Source organism: Typopeltis vanoorti, chromosome 7 (assembly GCF_054136105.1).
Source record: "Typopeltis vanoorti isolate ZY-2024b chromosome 7, IOZ_Tvanoo_1.0, whole genome shotgun sequence".
NCBI lineage: Eukaryota > Metazoa > Arthropoda > Arachnida > Uropygi > Thelyphonidae > Typopeltis > Typopeltis vanoorti.
The window spans coordinates 130,892,076-130,910,648 of record NC_143555.1 but is presented as its reverse complement, the minus strand read 5'-3'; the positions used below and the strand labels follow the sequence as shown (position 1 = coordinate 130,910,648).

At 37.3% G+C, this 18,573-nt stretch overlaps 1 protein-coding gene across 1 annotated transcript in view; it reads right to left on the bottom strand.

The window, feature by feature from the left end:
• LOC150105070 (cardioacceleratory peptide receptor-like) overlaps positions 1 to 18,573 on the bottom strand; it is a 151,843-nt gene that overhangs the window by 1,481 nt on the left and 131,789 nt on the right. Inside the window, exons 6-7 of the mRNA XM_090396128.1 lie at positions 10,521 to 10,640; positions 9,910 to 10,195 (exon numbers count right to left, since the gene is read on the bottom strand). Coding sequence (XP_090252254.1) covers positions 9,910 to 10,195; positions 10,521 to 10,640 — 406 coding nt within the window. The remainder of the gene's footprint in view (positions 1 to 9,909; positions 10,196 to 10,520; positions 10,641 to 18,573) is intronic.

Here is an 18,573-nt window from a genome sequence, read left to right as displayed (position 1 = left end):
GGCGACTAAAATTGGTATCTAGTGAGGTAATGGATGGCAATGCTGTAGCCAATGAAGTTTTAACTGAGGCTTGGCTATTGCTGTACCCTCCTGCCATGATCACAGCCTATAGCTCCATTGTAAAATTCGATGCAACGTAAATTTTTCCATTTTTTATTGCATCGGCTTTTACAGGGGTCACATCCAAAATTCACAAAAATAAACATGTTAATTTTCTCTACATATAATACTAAGAGCCCATCTATTAAAACCCAAAGGAATTAGCATGATAAATTGTGTAAATAGAAGTTCAAGGGCAATGTTTTAGAAATCGGAAATATATTGTGTTAGTATTTAGATAAAATGTAAAAGAAACCTGCCAGTCTGATACCGCATTCAAGGTGTGTTAAAAGGGGCAACATACATCTAACATGGCTATGCGTTCCGTTAAGTAGATTAAATGTGCACTTCAGGGAGAGCTAGAAGTCTGAGTTCAAAAGATGGCCAACAGTTTGTGCAGGAAAGTTCGGGGGTCTCAAACCTTCGTCCAAAGTCACGGGAAAACTGAATATAAGGCATCATGGAAAAAGAGATCGAGATCGATACCAAGAGAAGAAAAAGGAGGAATAGAGGAGAGAGAGAGTATTGTCGATCCACGACTTTCGTCCAATTCGAGTGATGCTGAGATGGAAAGCCTCAGGAGCCGATTAATTACTCTGGGCGCAGCGGCACTTGACCTAATGCATTGCCAGTGGGACAACTGCATGAGGTCTTGACCGTCAGACCATCGCCCGAGTCTATAACGTCAGGAAATTGTGCTCCAGGTTCAGCCAGCCATTCGTCGATGAAATGTCGGTGTTCTTGAAATCTCCAAGTAAAAGCCCAAGACCAGATATGGAAGAGAAGCCAAAGAATTCAGTAATCCTTTACTGAATGTGAGCAAGTGCACTACACTGATAAAGAAGTCACGTGAGTTTGTTTTCAATGTAATTTTGCCTATGTTATGAGAGACTGTTTTAGGACTGATAGGTTTATAGAGTTACTGTATATAGTATGAAAATAATTTGCATAAAGAGAAGTTAAATAAAATAAATAAATTCCATGTGATGGTGCAATGACCGTGAGTCCCCTTTTACGGGGGATATGGCACCATCGAAGTCCCCCCAAATTTTATCTGGGCTCCGGAACTGGCATAGCTGACGAATCAGGCCTATGGCTGGATCAGTATTCCTGACTGTAATCCGTGTGTGTTCAAGAGACCAGTTTGCCTGCTTGCGGGATGAAAAGCCCCAGATAAACTTGCGGAAAAAACCCTGCTGAACATGCCAAAGACCGGCTAACTTGGCTACGGCTGAGGAAAATCCTTAATCTCCTCAAGTCGTCGACGGGAATCGAACCTAGGGCACTCCTACCCCAGGCATATGGTTGCGAAGCACAAAGCCACTAGGATAACCGCACGGACAAAGAGAAGTTTATATAAAGTGAAAGCAGGAGTTTATAGTTATAGTTAACAAGGCATGATAATTCCTATATTGTAAATGGGCTAATAGTTTTTTCTTTAAATTGCTTAATGATTTGTATTATGTTGCATGCATACATAAATGTTAGAAAGGAAGTTTTTCTCTAAGGTGTTAAACTTAGAGAAAGTTTTTCTCTAACACCTTAGAGAAAAACTTCACTTAGAAGTTTTTCTCTAAGGTGTTAAACAATGCACTGTTTCCAAACAAAAGCGATCCTGTGAGCAGGGAGTTTACAAATAGCTACAAATTGAAATTAAGTGTTAGCCACGACTATAAAATATTATTAAGAAGGGCCTTAAAATAGAAGGCGAACTTTACTAGAAGTATTGATATTTATTAAACCACACCGAGACCACTGGTGGTGCAGTCGTTATATCAAAAATAAATTTCTGTGATCTGCGGTATAGGTAAAGAATACTGAAGGTAGAGCAAGGATACTAAGGTTAATAGAGTACATGAAAGGATTAGATAAAGTTAAAAGAGGGATTAAATAAGGTTAATGAAGAATAGAGATATAGAAGAAGTAAAATCGACCGTAGAACCCACAGTATTTCAGACATCAAATATATTATGTTAGGGTTAGGGACCATGAGATGGCAGCACTTGTTGAGCCATCTCTCTTCACTGCGTGCAGTGAAGAGAGATGGCTGATCCAAGTGATAGCCTTGGGCCAGCCATCTCTGATTGGCTGTCAGTGTAGATTGAACTGCCCACTCAGTCTCCGAAAGTTAGATAGGGTTAAACGGCCTCGCCTCCTCCCTATATACGGGAACAAAAAGGTTTTAGCTGATTTTTTTTTAACAGTAAAATCGAAGTATAGAAGAAAACAGAAAATTAAATATAGAAGTAAAGATAAAGCTAAATAAATAATACAGAGTTTACAAAGGCGCAAATAGCCATACAAATTACAATAGGCAACAAAGGACATCATTTTACACCATAACACCTTGTCCATATATTTTCTTCTACAGATAACGGGGAATATGAAAAGCATTTGCTTCACCCATCTAGCCAAAAAAAAAAAAAAAAAAAAAAAAAAAAAAAAAAAAAAACATTTCTCTGTCAAGAATTTCCACTAGCCATGTTGGAAATGTTTCAGAATTGCTGAAAATTAAAATAGGCTATGAGAAATGTTTAGATGAATCGAGTAATTATTTTGAAGAATAACTAAGCTCCAGTAATATTTTTATTTATTTTGTATAATAACTTAGATCCCGTATTTTTATGACAACACTCATAGCAGCTTACTGTTGGCTGGCGCTAATGACCATTAAACTTATCAAAGCAAGGAACGTATTTGAGAAAGATAAAACTAGTATGGAATCAAGCTAATCAGAGATCACGTGTTATGTACGTCACGCAAGTTGCCAATTTGTTGCAATCGATAAAAAACAGCTGGAAGATCTTTATGTAATATCGGTGAATTTATTCAGGGCGTTGTAAGGAGTACATTAAGAAGTCGGGGTCGTGACTGAGCCCAGTTAAATCACTTCCGCGGAGGGAGGGTTAAATAGCCGTACGAGAATGCTAGGAGGTGGAGGCATGGTTCGCTTCTTCTATCACTAAGTGTCCATTAAAGTTGTGGCTGGCACAAATTCAACGTGTGTGTGTGTGTGTGTGTGTGTGTGTGTGTGTGTGTGTGTGTGTGTGTGTGTGTGTGTGTGTGTGTGTGTGTGTGTGTGTGTGTGTGACATTTAAAGAACAGAGACTGGACTTGTGAAAAAAAGATGGGATGGCGAGGGAAGCGGGCAATAAACACGACAGAATAGTGAAGAAAAGAGGCTATTAAAAGTAAATGTGCCGCTAAATAACTTCCCGTTCTTTATCAGCTTGTATCGATCTCACGTGTGTCTCCATGGAGTCAATAGAAGGGTTTAATGATGTCAGTTTACATCAGAAAAGTGAAGGAAGATTGTTTCTTGAGCAACCTCATTTGTTATTGGTCGTCTTAAGACGAAAGGCTAAGCAAACGATGGTCAGATTGTCTCAACAAGATAATTCCAGTTGAAAGTTCAAAAATAGACATACCAACCAAAAGACTGAAGTACTTACACCAGGTGGCATCACGAGTGTCAATTGATTAAATATGTATAATATTTTGCCCCTATGCAATATTACTAAATATTTCTAGCAACTTCAGTCGAGGCATAAGAAGTTCAAAGGATATGTTCCAAAGTGATAAAACAACACAAAGAAATATATAAAGAAATACCAGTATACAAATGAAAACATTGACAAGTAGAGATGTGGATATGATCATTCCACTGTACAAGACTAAAGTCAACATCTGGATTATTTGGTACTGATATTTATTCAACTGCGTTTCTAGGTGAGAAGCAAGCTCTGGAAATAGTTCAGAGACAGATTAACAAACACAGTTTCGGGTTTTTGGACTAAGAGGAAAGATTGAGTGAAAGTTACTTGTAGACTCTAGTCAAATTCGTGGAGGAGCGGTGATAGCGGACGATTCGGCGAAGGAGACATATCAATTGTTAAGACGAACTTATCAGATAGATACCCAGGATATTTTACAAAGGGTTGAAAGACGTAAGGAGATAGAAATAAGAGATCATTCTTGGAAACTGTATAAAGGCACATATGAGAGTGAGGCATGACTTTTTTGCATGGAGAGTGGAAACCTTTGCCGAATGAAGTAATGACTGTGCATACACTGAACATATTTCATTGGGAATTAAATTATGACCACTGTTTTCCATCTAGTTGGAAAGTAGCTAAGTCTGAGCACTGCATTTGTGATAGCAACCATATGCATGAGTGCTTTTTGTGGTAGACATTGAATAACTTTGCTTGTGATTCCATCCGGGCCCGGAGCTTTTTTATTATTAAGTGTTTTGATAATTCCGTGGATTTCAGCTGTGGAGGTTGGGCGGATATTCAATTGATACGGTAATTCAGAGTGTGACGTACCTGCCGATGTACTTTGAAACCGAATGATAAGTCTGCAAATGCGTAGTTGGGATTAAACTGAAGTTCAAGACTGCGAATGCTTCTGCTTTTTCATCGTCACGATATGCAATACGAAGCTCGCCATGTAATGGTAGAACATAATTTGGTGTTTTGCAGAGGGATTTTAAACTTTTCCATAGAAACTGATCATCTGGTTGTAGAGATCGGAGTGTGTTGTCCCAGTGCTGGTTGCGGAAATCTTTGATAGCATAGTAGATTAAATTAGTGGTCGTATTAAGTTCTTGACGGTCTTGAGGGGCTAGAGTTTTATGATATTGCCGATGTACTGTTTTTGGTAAGAATAAGATTTAGAATTTCCTTAGGGAACAGTATGTCGATATCTAAACAGTAAAAGAAAAACTCATGTAGTTCATACATTTTGTTAAGAATGCCAATTGCGTTCCATAACGATCTATAACGAGTTATTGGTGCTAGTCGTGTTACTCATATCTGAGTGTAGAGAAAATAATTTGGGTGTTTTTCATAATTTGTTTATTTTTGCTTCATTTTCCCTTCATCCTTCCTGCATCAGCATAAGAATTATTCAATGAAAAATGAGGAGAAAGTTCTGTTAATTATTGACAATTGACATTTATGTCTTTAGGGGTGAAGCAAAATGCTTTTCATATTCCCCACTATCTGTTGCGGTTACAGTGAGGGTAAATTTTGTGAGCTGTTTGCTCGCTCTGATTGGGCATGGAGATTATGCATCGCTAAAGGAGGTTAAAATAGCTTTTGATTTTCCATGTTTGAATATGTCCGTTGCCTAGTATGCTGCAGCTTGCTGAACCAAATCGTTGGGGGTGTGTGGACGTCTTTAGGAAAAACTTGGATGCTAAGGATTGTAGAAAAGAGAAAATATAAGGAATATTTTTATCTCTATGAAGTTGATTGTTTCTAACATACCACGGGGCGTTCAGAATCATTCTTAAGCACTTGTTCTGCACTCGCTCTATCTTGATAATGTTAGTATTAGAGGTTTGGCTCCAGGCTGGAGAGGCATAGGTGATGATAGGACGATTCGTCATCTGGTATAGTTGCAATTTGATTCTGTTGCTGAGCTTGCTATTTCTATTAATTAGCGGATAGATCTGAGTGATTGCTTTAGATACCTGTGCGCACGTAGACTTGATGTGTTGGTTGAAAGTTAGCTTTTGTCGAGAATTACACCCAGGTATTTTGTTTCAGTCTGCCATGGAATTTTAGTATTGAATAGCAACACATCTCCTGCAGGAGATATTGGCCTTTTTGAGAAAAGAACAGCTGAGCTTTTTTGCGGGGCTGACTTTCAATCTCCACTTGAAGAACCAACCCTCCAGCTTTAGAAGGTTTTCTTTAATCTTTCTGGTAATGAAATGGGGTCTGAGAGATCTGGTTAGTATCATCGTCCGTATACAGGGCCAAAATGGAAGTCATCGGATTGTGCGGGATGTCTGACATGTATATTGAAAACAGTAATGGAGCTAGTATGGACGCTGCGGCACTTCATCGACGAAATAGCGCTGGGATGAGGTAGAACCATTGCTTTTGACTTGTATTGATCTATTCTGAAGATATGACCGGATTAGATGAACCATGTTTAGTAAGATGATGGCTGAGATAAGTTTGTTTAGGAGTCCAAAATGTCAAATTTTGTCAAATTCTTTGGATAGGTCTAGAAATACAACTCCTGTGCACTGGCGCCAGTTATAGCTGGTGGTGATGTATTCCACAATTCTGTGGATTTGATGGGGAGGATGAAACATCTTTGGGGAGGATGTTTCGGTCATTTACTGAAGTTTGGAGTCATGAGAGGATGAACTTCTCCGCAACATTACCCAGGTTGAAGATAAGACTGGGACGAAACTTTTGCGGTAGGTGTGGGTCCTTGCTTGGCTTATGTATAGGGATTACATCAGTCAGTTTCCAGGTGGAAGGAAAACAGTGAAATCTTACGATTGCATTTATTATAATGGTCAAGTGCACTGCAGCTTTTCGAGGCAACAGCTTGATCACCCTGTTTGAAATGCAGTCTGGTCCAGGAGCTTTTTTGTTCTTTAAGTTTTTAATAATATTGCATATTTTACCAGGTGATGTGGGTACAATGAGGTCAGTACTGGTATCAGGAAGTCTGAGTGAGTGCCTGACCTGTTTGTGAATTTTGTATATGTGATTGAATTTTAGATTTCCATATGCAGGTTTGCATTGCCCTTCCAAATTTCTTGCCAAGGCTTCCGCCTTTTCCACATCAGTGTGAACAAGACCCTGGTCATAGAGGATTGGGGAAAGAGATTTGCCTTTGTTTTTGATATTTCTTAGTAATCCCCAAACGGAGTGATGAGTAGGTGAGATAGAGGCTAATTTTTCTTCCCATAGATGGTCTCTGTGAGCCTTTAGTGTATCTCTCACAGCCCCAGTATGTCTGTTTAGATTTGGTTTATCTTGTGGCGCACAAGTGTTACGAAATCATTTCCTGGCTCTGTTTTTTCCCCCTGATCAAGTTCATAATGTCTTCAGTCAGACGACCAGGCTTGTGGACAGATTTGTAGAGGGTGGCTATCGTTATGGCGGAGTTAATTAGTTGGGAGAGGCTTGTAACTGCAGATTCTATGTCTTCGTTTGTACGTATGTGAGGAACTGGGCCAATACTATTCCTGAGCACTTCCGACAATCTTTCCCACGATATATAGTAGTGAGGGGGATGAGACAGGTATTCTTGTTTCTACCCATCTGAAGTAGTATTGGGTTGTGATCAGAGGACAACTCATTTAATGATCTTAGGCTGTATTGAAGATTAATGTCCCGCAGGATAGCTATATCCAGGATGTTCGCAGTTCCAAGCGCACTAAGATGAGTTGGTTCGGTGGGGCCTGTCACAACAGCATTGTGTGATCTTATGAAGTTGGAAAGGATGTAACCGTTCTTGTTGGTGGATCTGCAATTCCATGCAGGGTGCTTGGAGTTCAGATACCCTGCTATAATAGTGGGTTCTCTGACGCATAATATGGCATTTAGGTCAGAGTGTAATAGAGTGTTTAGGGGTGGGTTGTAAGCAGAATAGATTTTCAGTCTGCCAGCCGAGCTGGTGAACACCTCCACGCCCATGATCTCAAGATTAGTAGTTGGAGGGTTGTTCAAGAATTGTGCTTGATGTAATTTTTAAATAAAGATGGCAGTGCCGCCACCTCTGTAGAGCAATCTGTCATTTCTGTATAGGCAGTAATCCCTTATTTTAGGGTTGCCTGAGGGTCTTAGATGAGATTCAATGATTTATATAACATCTGGTTGATATCTGTTAGTGAATTCTTGAAGTTCCAGAATTTTGTTTCTTAGGCCATTTGCATTCCATGCAATAATCTGCAAAGAGGCTGAAATAAATTTGTTTCTACTCATCAATTAGCACTACGAGGATGACCTTTGTTTCACGGAGAAATCTTTTGGTGGAGGTTGCTGAAGGGTTTGACAAGTTGACTTATTGTAGCATGTTGGCTAGAGAGGCTATAATAACAGCTGTTAGGTTTGTAGATGCTGATTTGTTTGTACGGGCGAGGTCAGCATAACTTCTTGTTTGCTTTTGGTTCACTCTATCCTTGAAGGTCTCTGACTGTGGACGCTGAGCCTCTGGCTGTGGTGCAGGGGCCTCTGGTGTTCTTGTACTAGAGGAAGAGGACTGTTTGGCTGATTCCATCCGTCTATTTTTTGGGTGCTGAATGCATCCCTTGTAGTTGGCAGGATGGGGACCACCGCAGTTGGCACATTTAGCAGGAGTTGTTTTTGGCTTTATGCAGATATTAGTTGGGTGGCTGTCCCCGCATATCAAACATTTAAATTCAGCTTTACATAATTTCTGGGAATGACCAAACTTTTGACACCTATGGCACTGCCCAGAAGATGCCCTTTTTCGGAGATTGGCTCTGGTATGACAATGAGCCCGCATATTGCTTCAAGTTGTAGATATTTTTATATATATAATGGATCTCTACGAGGACTAACGGCATGGAAGATTTGTTGGATTTGTACATTCTGCTGACCTTAACATGAGGTAGATCCTGTAAATTTAGATCAGCAACTATATCTTCTGTATCAATGTCTTCACAGACGCCATGGAGGAATACTTTTACATTTTTCTCCGAGTGAGCGAAAAGGTATGATATTGTATACCTCTATTGTCCATTTCTTTTGTTAGTCGCCTGTAGTCTCTCACCGTTGTAGGATATATCTTTATTCCTTCATCCACATTTTTGGCGTTTACATAGCCAATGTGTAGGTTGGACATTGCAGATCTGAATGCAGCCCATCTCTGCTTCTCTCGTAATATAATCGGAAGCACCTTTTCTTTGGGAGAAGCATTGGAGTCCGAAACTTGATCGTGTTGTTCCATTATGTTGTCTTTGTTCTCCGCTTTTTACGTACGCGGACTTCTTAAAAATCAGAAGTAGCAGGGTTTGCCGATTCTGACTGATCTTCGATAATCTCGGCGTCAACGTCTGTGACACTTGCCCGGGGGAAACGTGTCATAAAGTTTCACCTTTCCTGGCCAATTTTTGTTACAGTAGTTCACCCAGCCTGCAGTCTGATAAATTCCCGATATACTTCTTCAAACGTTGTTTCGTTTGGCTGCTGTTCCATATCTGTCAATGTGGATCTTATAAAAAAATATTTAAAAAAAAAATGCTTACCGTGCAGTTGTAGCCTTACCGGCACTGCTGCAGGACTCTGAACTGACTGTTTTGGTAAGAGCACTGATTCAAAATTGCATGATCATCAAGACACATAATAAACGCAAACCTAAACTATTCGACTCACAAAAGAGAAAGTAAAGTAACGATCATTCATTTCTTCTGTTAATCTGTTAATTAATAGGATTTTTAGCTTTAATATAATAAAATTACAGAAGAATTAATATGGTGTTTAAGTTAAATGTGTTATTCTCGAAAATATTCAAAATATTACAATAATATAAAAGAAAATTATTAAATTTATGATGTACATTTTTAAATTGTATATTTTTAAATATATGAATTCGTTTTTTTATTGCCTTATGATAATCAACTTATACTTTTTTCTTGGATCATGATTTTATTGCGGAAATTTCAAAGAATACTTGAAAAATTTAAATTTCTTCAAAAGAATATATCGATTTATCCTCTTCACCCTTATTTCAATCGGAATGCGAAGAATAAAGTATGTTAGTAAATTCCTTCAACACTTAAGAACAGCGAACAACAATGGACCTCGAGGGCTCTCCAAGATGCTCCAAATCAAAAATTCATTTAGATTCAGATGAAGGGACGAGGGCGTCTCTTTCTGTCAAAATATTGAATTTGGAAAATAATTTCTAATACAATTTTGGAAATTTCAAGTATGGTATCAGGGCAATGGAGAAAAAATCCTGGTCTCTAGGAGAGTAAATACGTCATTTAAAATTATGAAATACAAATGCATCTTGTAAGTTAGCACTTACCAAGTCTTTTGTCGTTCCTCGTGAGACCAAGGATGACGGCGGGTAGTTTGAGAACGACTGTCCTGCACCGAAGGAAGGTAACTGGACATCCGCACGTCTACTTGTCTGAGATTACGGCAGATGTGCGTGGAGAAGAGACAGTAGATGATGGGGTTGGCGGCGCTGTTCAGAGGGGCCATGCTCTGGATGAACGTCGTCACAGCAATACTGGTTTTGCTCTGCGGAATGTGTCCGTAGACCTGTAGCAGATCGTAGACGAAATACGGACTCCAGCAAAGGATAAACACTGAGGAAAAGAGAAAGAAAAGTGGTTTTCATGGGTCCGTTTTAAGGCAATTCGAAGAGAAAATGATTTCCTTGTTAATGAATGAAACTAAACCGTTATCAGGAGTGCAATAAATTCTCCATTATTATCCAGTGAAGGATTACTAAGGATGCAAAAAAATGCACCTTCACTGTCTGTATATCAATCCCCCTGTATAATTGGGAATTTTCATATTTTATAGCATTTTAGAGTAATCTTAAGAGTGTCATTAAGGGTGTTTGCACAAAATTAAAAGCGTCAGTTACATCACCAATTAGTAATATTAAAAGTGTCATTTGCCACTTACCGAAGACGATCACAAAGGTCATCTTGACAGTTTTGATTTTGGCCTTGGGTATTATTCCCCGGGAACTTGCTCGTTTTCTCTCCACATCATTTTCGTGGTATTTCGGCTTGTCGGTACTGCCTACAAAGGTAGAAATATCACGTGAGCACCTCTTCACAATAACAACGTAAATATAAAGGTAAACTAGCAGATCTCAGCGCCAAAGGGAAATTCACTCACTCGATCCAATTTATCTGATTTCGTCAAAATGGTTTAACCTCCCTCCCCCCAACCAATCTTGACCTAAGATAAACGTTCAGCGTCAATCAGTTCGAAAATAATCCACAAACATCGTCTCTTATCGGAGCGCAGCACCCATTTTTTTCGGGGGGAGCCGCAGATGTAATTATCCCTATTAGTATAACTAACAGGGCCAAAAGTGCCACCGTGGGAAGTATCGGTGACTCCGGAACCTATTAGGAGCTTGGAGCAGCTGCGTGACTTTTGTTTGCCGACATGTCGCATATCCGTTTCCAGATTGTCGGCACCGCGTCTGGATAATTTACTTCGCTGTTTGCAGCAATCACGGGTGAACGAGATGTGACCCTGTTTGGACGGTCCAGTTAGCGAGAGGTTTCGTGCTACTATAGCGGCAGATGTGCGATAGTTGACATAGGAAATCATAACAAAATGTCATCCGCGGGTTAAACACGTAACAGACGCCAAATGGCTTCCTGCTCAGCATGGAATATTGTCAATAGTGGAATCTTGCCAAAATTTGTATTCCTTTCTTGTAGGAAATACAGTGCACAGTTGCGAGGTCTCTGGACTAACAGCGTACAGAATTCCCTCTAAAAAAAGTATATTTTTTATTTTATTTTGATTTATATTTTGAGATTCCGTATCGGAATTATTATCGTTTGGAAGGAACTAAGTTCAAATTAGGGATTTGTCGAAGCACCAAATATTCGGCTGCAGCATAGCATACTAAATTAAAATTTTTAAGCAAACATTTAAAAAAAAAATTAAAAAAATAATAAAAAAAAACATGAATAATAATACTTCACCTACTCCTGACCACGTGAAAATAAATAAATGTATGAGTATATAGAAAATTTGAAAGTTTCGAAACGCTCATCGGAAAACTTATAAGAATACAATAAGACGTGCACGCTGAAAAGGCGTCCTTTCCTTATATTCGTCCTTTATTAGTTCTTCTCATTAAGATTTCACTGACCTAACAGCTGTTTCGAACTGGTAGTTATCATCAGAGATCAGATAGAAACCTTAAAAGGACAAAATTCTCATTCAACCAACGCAGTTCGTTTTCAGATAGCATTTTTTACTAATTGAACAGCAGTCGGTGCTTAAGAGTAATTATTAAAGATCCTGAATATATTCATTTCTTATTTCATCCACTACTTTAGAAACTTGAAACGTTTTCAAAGTAATGAAAGTAAAAATGGAAAATGAAATTTTGCTTTCCCTAACATAATAACTGTCAAATTTTTATGTTTAGAACCGAGATGCCTTTGTTTGAAATAACTGAGATATTTTAATAGATAATATTATGGATCCATCTATATTTTTTGCCACAAATAGAAAAAGCTTAAAACTTTCGAATATTACCAGAGTGTTTGTAAGAACATAACCATCTAATAAACTTTACAGTAATTTTTCGAAAGAAAATTGCTCTGCGTTTCTTATTTTCCCTGGTTTGCAAAATTTTATATAAAATATAGATTAATCTGTAATATTATTTCTTATATTAATTAATTAAGATACATTTAGACTATTTAACTCGATAATTTAATATTTTGTTATAAACCCACCTGGAGATCACTTCTGATGAATTTAACTATCTGATATATATATATATATATATATATATATATATTTAAGCCGAGATAAAATATTATATATATTGTCCGCGCGGTTAGCCTAGTGGCTTTGCGCTTCGCAACCATAAGCCGGGGAAGGAGTGTCCTAGGTTCGATTCCCGTCGGAGCCGTCAGGAGTTCAAGGATCTTCCTCAGCCATAGCCAAGTTAGCCGGTCTTGGGCGTGGACAGTAGGGTTTTTTCCGCCAGTTTATCTGGGGATTTTCATCCCTCAAGCAGGCAAACCGTCCCCTTGAACACACAGGTTACAGTCAAAAAAATACTGCAAGGAAGGCAACGGGAAACCACCTTGCTCATAATCATCTCTCTAGTATAGTAGCATATATAGTTACCCTCCCCTGGCCGTATGGCAGAAGGAAACAGATAGAGATATATTTAATGATTTTAAACCGAGATAAAATATTAAGTTTTAATGGAAATGATACAACTAGTTTCAGCCTTTTACAGCGTTCATCTGGCTTCCACTAAAGGTAGAACACAATAATAAAAATTGAAGTTACAAAAACTGGAAATTACAGACAAAAATGCAATACATAATTGACATAAAAACGTTGTATTTTTTAAGTTGTTCTATCCAACGCGCCATTGTTTGTTATGTGCGTGCTTAAGTTCTCGTGAACGCCAGTATTGAACAACTGCAGCTTGGCTATCAGGGATGTTGTTACTTAAATTGCTGTTCAAATGTTCAAACGTCTCCAAAGTTTCGGCTTAAGTGAGAAGAACGATACGGAAGCCATATCGTCCTTTCGTTCTAGTTTCGAACTAGAATGAAATATGGCTTAATATGGAAATAAATAAAACTGGCTTACGTTTTTGAGTGACTTTGGAGATCATCATGAGGATTGTTTGAGAAACGAACATGACTGGATAGTGCAGATGCATGTGATGATCTTTTATAGGAGATGTCTCTCTTATGTTCTTCTATACATAGTTCATTAGATTTGTTAGTCTGTCCAAAATAAGGAATATTACAATGGCACCATAATTTGTATACACCTGGATATTTTAGGTTGTGATGAATAGGCTTCGGATGGCTTATAAGAGGTTATCGTATAAGCCATCCGAAGCCTATTAACGGATTTTAAGAAGTGTAGTGAAAAACGTCCTGATGTTGTATTTTTAAGGACTTTAGCCAATTTATTGGAGACTGAACTAATGTAAGGTATTGAGATGCTACCTTTAAAATCAGTTTTTAATCATTTTAAAATCATTTTTAAAAAAATTTAAATTAGGAGGATCCAGAAGAAATTTCGTAATCGTTTTTTCAGAATATCCATTTTGTTTTAAGATAAGAGAAAGGTGATTAATTTCTTTTTGGAGCTCATCTGGTTCATTTAAAAGGGAGCGTGCTCTCTGTCCTAAGGTAGAAATAGTTATATATATATATATATATATATACTGGCGGGGGCACCCCCCGGCGCCCAACCGCCCAAGTTCCGGACTGGTAGACCGGTTCTCCTTGAATTCTGATGACTCGAATTTTGAAGACTCGACACTCAGGGTAGCCCCCTGAGTTTCAAAACGTTTCAAAAAACGTGACATAAAAAGGCTTATCATTTTATATAAGCCTTTTTAATATATTTAATAAATGATAAATTTAATAAATGATTGATAACGCGCGTTTTCTATATAAAAAAGTCTAAATTCGTTAAAAATGAACATGCGCGGTGTACATTAGAAAGGTATGAGAGGTAAATCAAATGTAATAACAAAACTAAGGTAGAAGTATTACTTATTATGTATTGAACATTACACTATTCAAATTCAAAAAATTCTTCATCAGACCCAATATTGAAAGAATCAATTGCGTTAAAAATTTCGATTGGAATTTCTTCAGCTTCATAATTTTTGTCACCGGACACCACTGCACTCCCTTGTGCTTTAATGAAACCATTTCTAACACAGTGTTCACTTACAGCAGCCCAACTTTCTACAATCCACGTAATTGTATCTTTATATGAAGTTCTTTTCATCTGCCCTGTTTTGTTATATTCATGGATGCCAACTCATCATCCAGTCTTCCCACTTAGCCCGCAAATTGTCTTTGAATGGTTTATTTACTGCAAGATCAAGGGGTTGGATTTTTTTGGTTAAACCACCTGCAATGAAGACCAATTTGGAATACTTACAATTGTTTTAAGGGATGGAAGGAGTGGCGAAGCGTAATACATAGCCTCTCCCACTCAAATATCAATCTCATCTTCCCGTGGTCCATCCTGTTCTAAAAGTACAAACAAGGCACTGGCGACCGAGTATGGGCGGTATAACCTTAACACCCTAACAGAGTAAATGTCAGATCTGCCTGTCCAGAGGCGTCAAGTAGAAGCCCTACCACTGAACTTACCCAGCGACAGGTTAGTAACCTATCCTGGGGAAATTCAAGATACTTTCAAGTTTCATGCAAAGAAAAGCCGGACGGACTGTCAGGGAAAAGACCAGAAGTCAGGAAACTGTAAACGAAATTGGAAAAAGGAACACATAATGAAGATTGCAACATGGATTGTGAGAAGCAATGCATGCAAAGAAGAGGAACTTGATAAATAACTAAACCAAGCTAACATAAAGATATGTATAGTAACAGAAACAAAGAAAAAACAAAAAGGTACAAAAGAAACAAAAGAAACAAACAATTATATACAAATCTACAGTGGGGTAAAAAAGAAGAAAGAGCAAAAGCAGGTATAATGATTATGTTACATAAATCCCTAAAGAACAATATTGTACATTACAACTATATGAATGAAAGACTAGCAGAAATTAGACTCAAGACATTAAGAGGCCACATAACAATAATTGAAGAGGGGAAAAAAGAATACAGTAATATATTTTATAAAGAATTACAGAATGCTATAAATAAAACAAACAGAACTGCCTATTTACTACTAGCAGGAAATTTAAATGCCAAAATAGGAAACAAAAAATACAAAACAAACATAGGTAAATTTGGCGAAGGTACATGTAATCAAAATGGTTGCAGATTGCGCTATTTTGTCATTTATAATAATATGAGAATAATGAATTCAGTGTTTAAACACAAGTAAATACATAAATATACTTTGAATTAAACTCTGATCATTATATGGTATCAGCAAAAATTGGATTTAAACTAAAACGGCTAAAAATACATAACATTGAAAATTCTTATCAGCCAAGCTATAAAATTTCTTCATTACAGGATCCTCAAGTTAGACAATATCACAATTGCACAAACTTTAACACATGAATCAAGTGCTATAGACGTATGAATGGGAAAATTTGAAATAAATTCTCACAAAAGCAGCAACAGAAATATTAGGAATAAAGCGCAAATGGATTAGGAAAAGAGGACTACCAGACTGGAACAAAGAAATAGAAAATGTAATAAAAACCAAAAAGGACAGTTACCAGAAATGGCTAAATTCCAAAACAATAGAAGCAGAAATAGAGTATAAAAGAAATTGCGCAATTGTAAAACAAGAAGTAAGGAACAAACATAGAGAAAGATGGAACAATTTCGTAACAGAACTAGAAAAGGATTTATTTAAGCCACAACCCAAAACTTATAAAGTAATAAAATACATGAATAAAGAAACAAAAGAAAAGATAAAAATACAAATAATAGATTTAGAAAAATGGGTGACCTATTTCCAAAATCTCCGGACAGATGAGAACAATGAAATAAAATTTTATAAGACAAAGAAGGACCTAACAGAAAATATCACAATCCTAGAACTGAAAAATATAATAAAGAAGATGAAAAATATGAAAACACCAGGAGAAGACAATATAAATATAGAACTATACAAAGATGCATGTACAAAATTTAATGAAAGAATTCTGAAATATTTTAATATAGTTTTGATGTCTGGAAAAACTGCTAACTCTTGGAAAAAAGCACCGGTTATCCCAATCTATAAAAAGAAAACACAAACGATTGCAATAACTATAGGGGGAATTAGTCTGCTGAATACATGATATAAAATATATGCAGAAATATTAAAAGAGAAACCACGCAGCATTGTAGAGGAGAAACTACTGGAAGAACAAAATGGTTTCCGAAAAGGCCGACCCTGTATAGATCCAATTTTTACTTTAAAATTATAAATAGAAAAGAGAATAGAATTAAAAAAAAAACGTGGCCTTTATTGATTATGAAAGAGCTTTGACAGAATTAGTAGACAAAAATTGTTTATTATAAGTGTGTGTGTATATATATATGTTCATTTTTCTAAATTAACTGACTTAAAACCCGAGAATTATAACAAAATGACATTTATTTGAAAATACGCAACATGTTTCGTCAAGAATGACTTCATCAGGCGATAAGAACATTGAAAGATATTAAAAGACACTTAAATTAACATTGACACACTCTAAAGCTATACAATTATAAAGCCATAATATTCGACTGTAAATTACAGTTATTATGAGCTTGAACTACAGTCCGAGTTAAAGTTCTATTGTTGTACACCTGTGCGTGTGTGGAATCACGCGATCTCCAGTATCTAATAGTAGAGTTGAAAGAGTCAGGCAAATTATAGCTAAGATTATTATTCAAATGAAAAGGGTCCAAGGTGATTTCTTTTGACTCGACAATGCGGCGCTCTATCTCATCATGGCAGATGTGTAGGTTTGAAGTTGATGTCCAGTTTTATAAAGAAGGCCTGTGGAATGCCTTCGCAGCATCTATGAAGACTGCAGCTGTTTGAAGGTTCCAGTTGTAGCCTTTTGTGATATGCTCAACCAGTCTATGTATCTGTTGTACAGTGCTATGGTCTTTACGGAATGCAAATTGCTCATTTGGAATAATTCCTAGCTTGTCCATTTCAGATTGAAGCCTTGTGAGAATAACTTTTTCATGACCTTTCCAAGACTAGATAAAAGACTAATCGGTCTATAGCTTTCTGGAAGTTGGGGGTTCTTTCCAATATTTTTGATAGGTATGATGTCATTAGTCTTCCAGTCTTCCAGGTTATGGGAAAGTGCTGAAATCTTAGGATAATGTTGATTATGTTGACTAAATGGAGTATAGCTTTTCTGGGTAGTAATTTCATTATTCTGTTGGTGATGCCATCTGGACCTGGAGCCTTTGTGTTGTTCATGTAGGTTATGTTGCTTGTTACGTCTGCTGGAGAAGTAGGTGTGATAGGTTCTGAATTATCCTTTTGTTGTGTTAAAATTTGCTTGACACGGCGGTGAATTTTTTTAGATAAGGTTGATGTTTAAATTTTCATAAGGGGGGGTTATATTGTATTTCCAAATTGTCTATTAGAGCTTCTGCTTTTTTTTTTTTTGTCAGTGGGGACTACTCCCTTCTTGGTCTGTACTGGGGGTATAAGTTGCCTTTTAGTACGGAGAGATCTCAAGAATTTCCAGATGGAGTTGTCCTCTGGGTTTAGATTAGTCAATTATGTTTCGCAATCATGGTTTCGGTGTTTTTGAAGAGCTTCAAGCACTTGCCGATTTAATCTGTTCAATATTGTTTTGTCTTGTGGGGCTCTTCCGTTATGGTATCTCCTTCTAGCTTTGTTTTTTGCTCTTATTAGATCCATGATTTTCTCTGGAATCCGACTGTCGAGTGAAAGACAGTGGTTTAGGTAACTGATGTTATTGCTTTTTTGATTTGACTGATTGGGTTGTTTACAAATATGTCTATCTCCTCTTTATTGTAAATAACAGGGACTGGGCCAATGTGCTCTGGAAGAATTGTGAAAGAATAAGCGTACCAAGCTTATGTAGGATGGGGTTGTGGTCAGATGACAGCTCGTTTAATGTTTCCAGCTAATACTGGTATCTGATGTTTCTAAGGATAAATATGTCAAGTCATGGTTGGGATCTGTAGATCCGGCTATAAATATAGAGTTTTATGTTGAATAATTGTTTAAAGTACGACCTTTATAGTTGATTGTGGAGCTGAAAATCTCCAGCCTTAAAAATGGAGTCTGTGGAGCCAAGAATGGAGTCCAAATCAGATGCCAATAATGGAATGCTAGGTGGGTTGTATGCAGCATAAATTTTGATGCTGCCGGTATTGTTAGTATGAACTTCAATACCTGTTTATCTGTCTAGGTTTTTGGTTTGTGGGTTGTTCAAAGCGTTATGGCTTAAATAGTTTGTGATGAATACGGCTGTGCACCACCTTCAGGATCTTTTTACTAGGTAAAGCAAAGGTATGGTAGGGAGGATTTTTGTTGT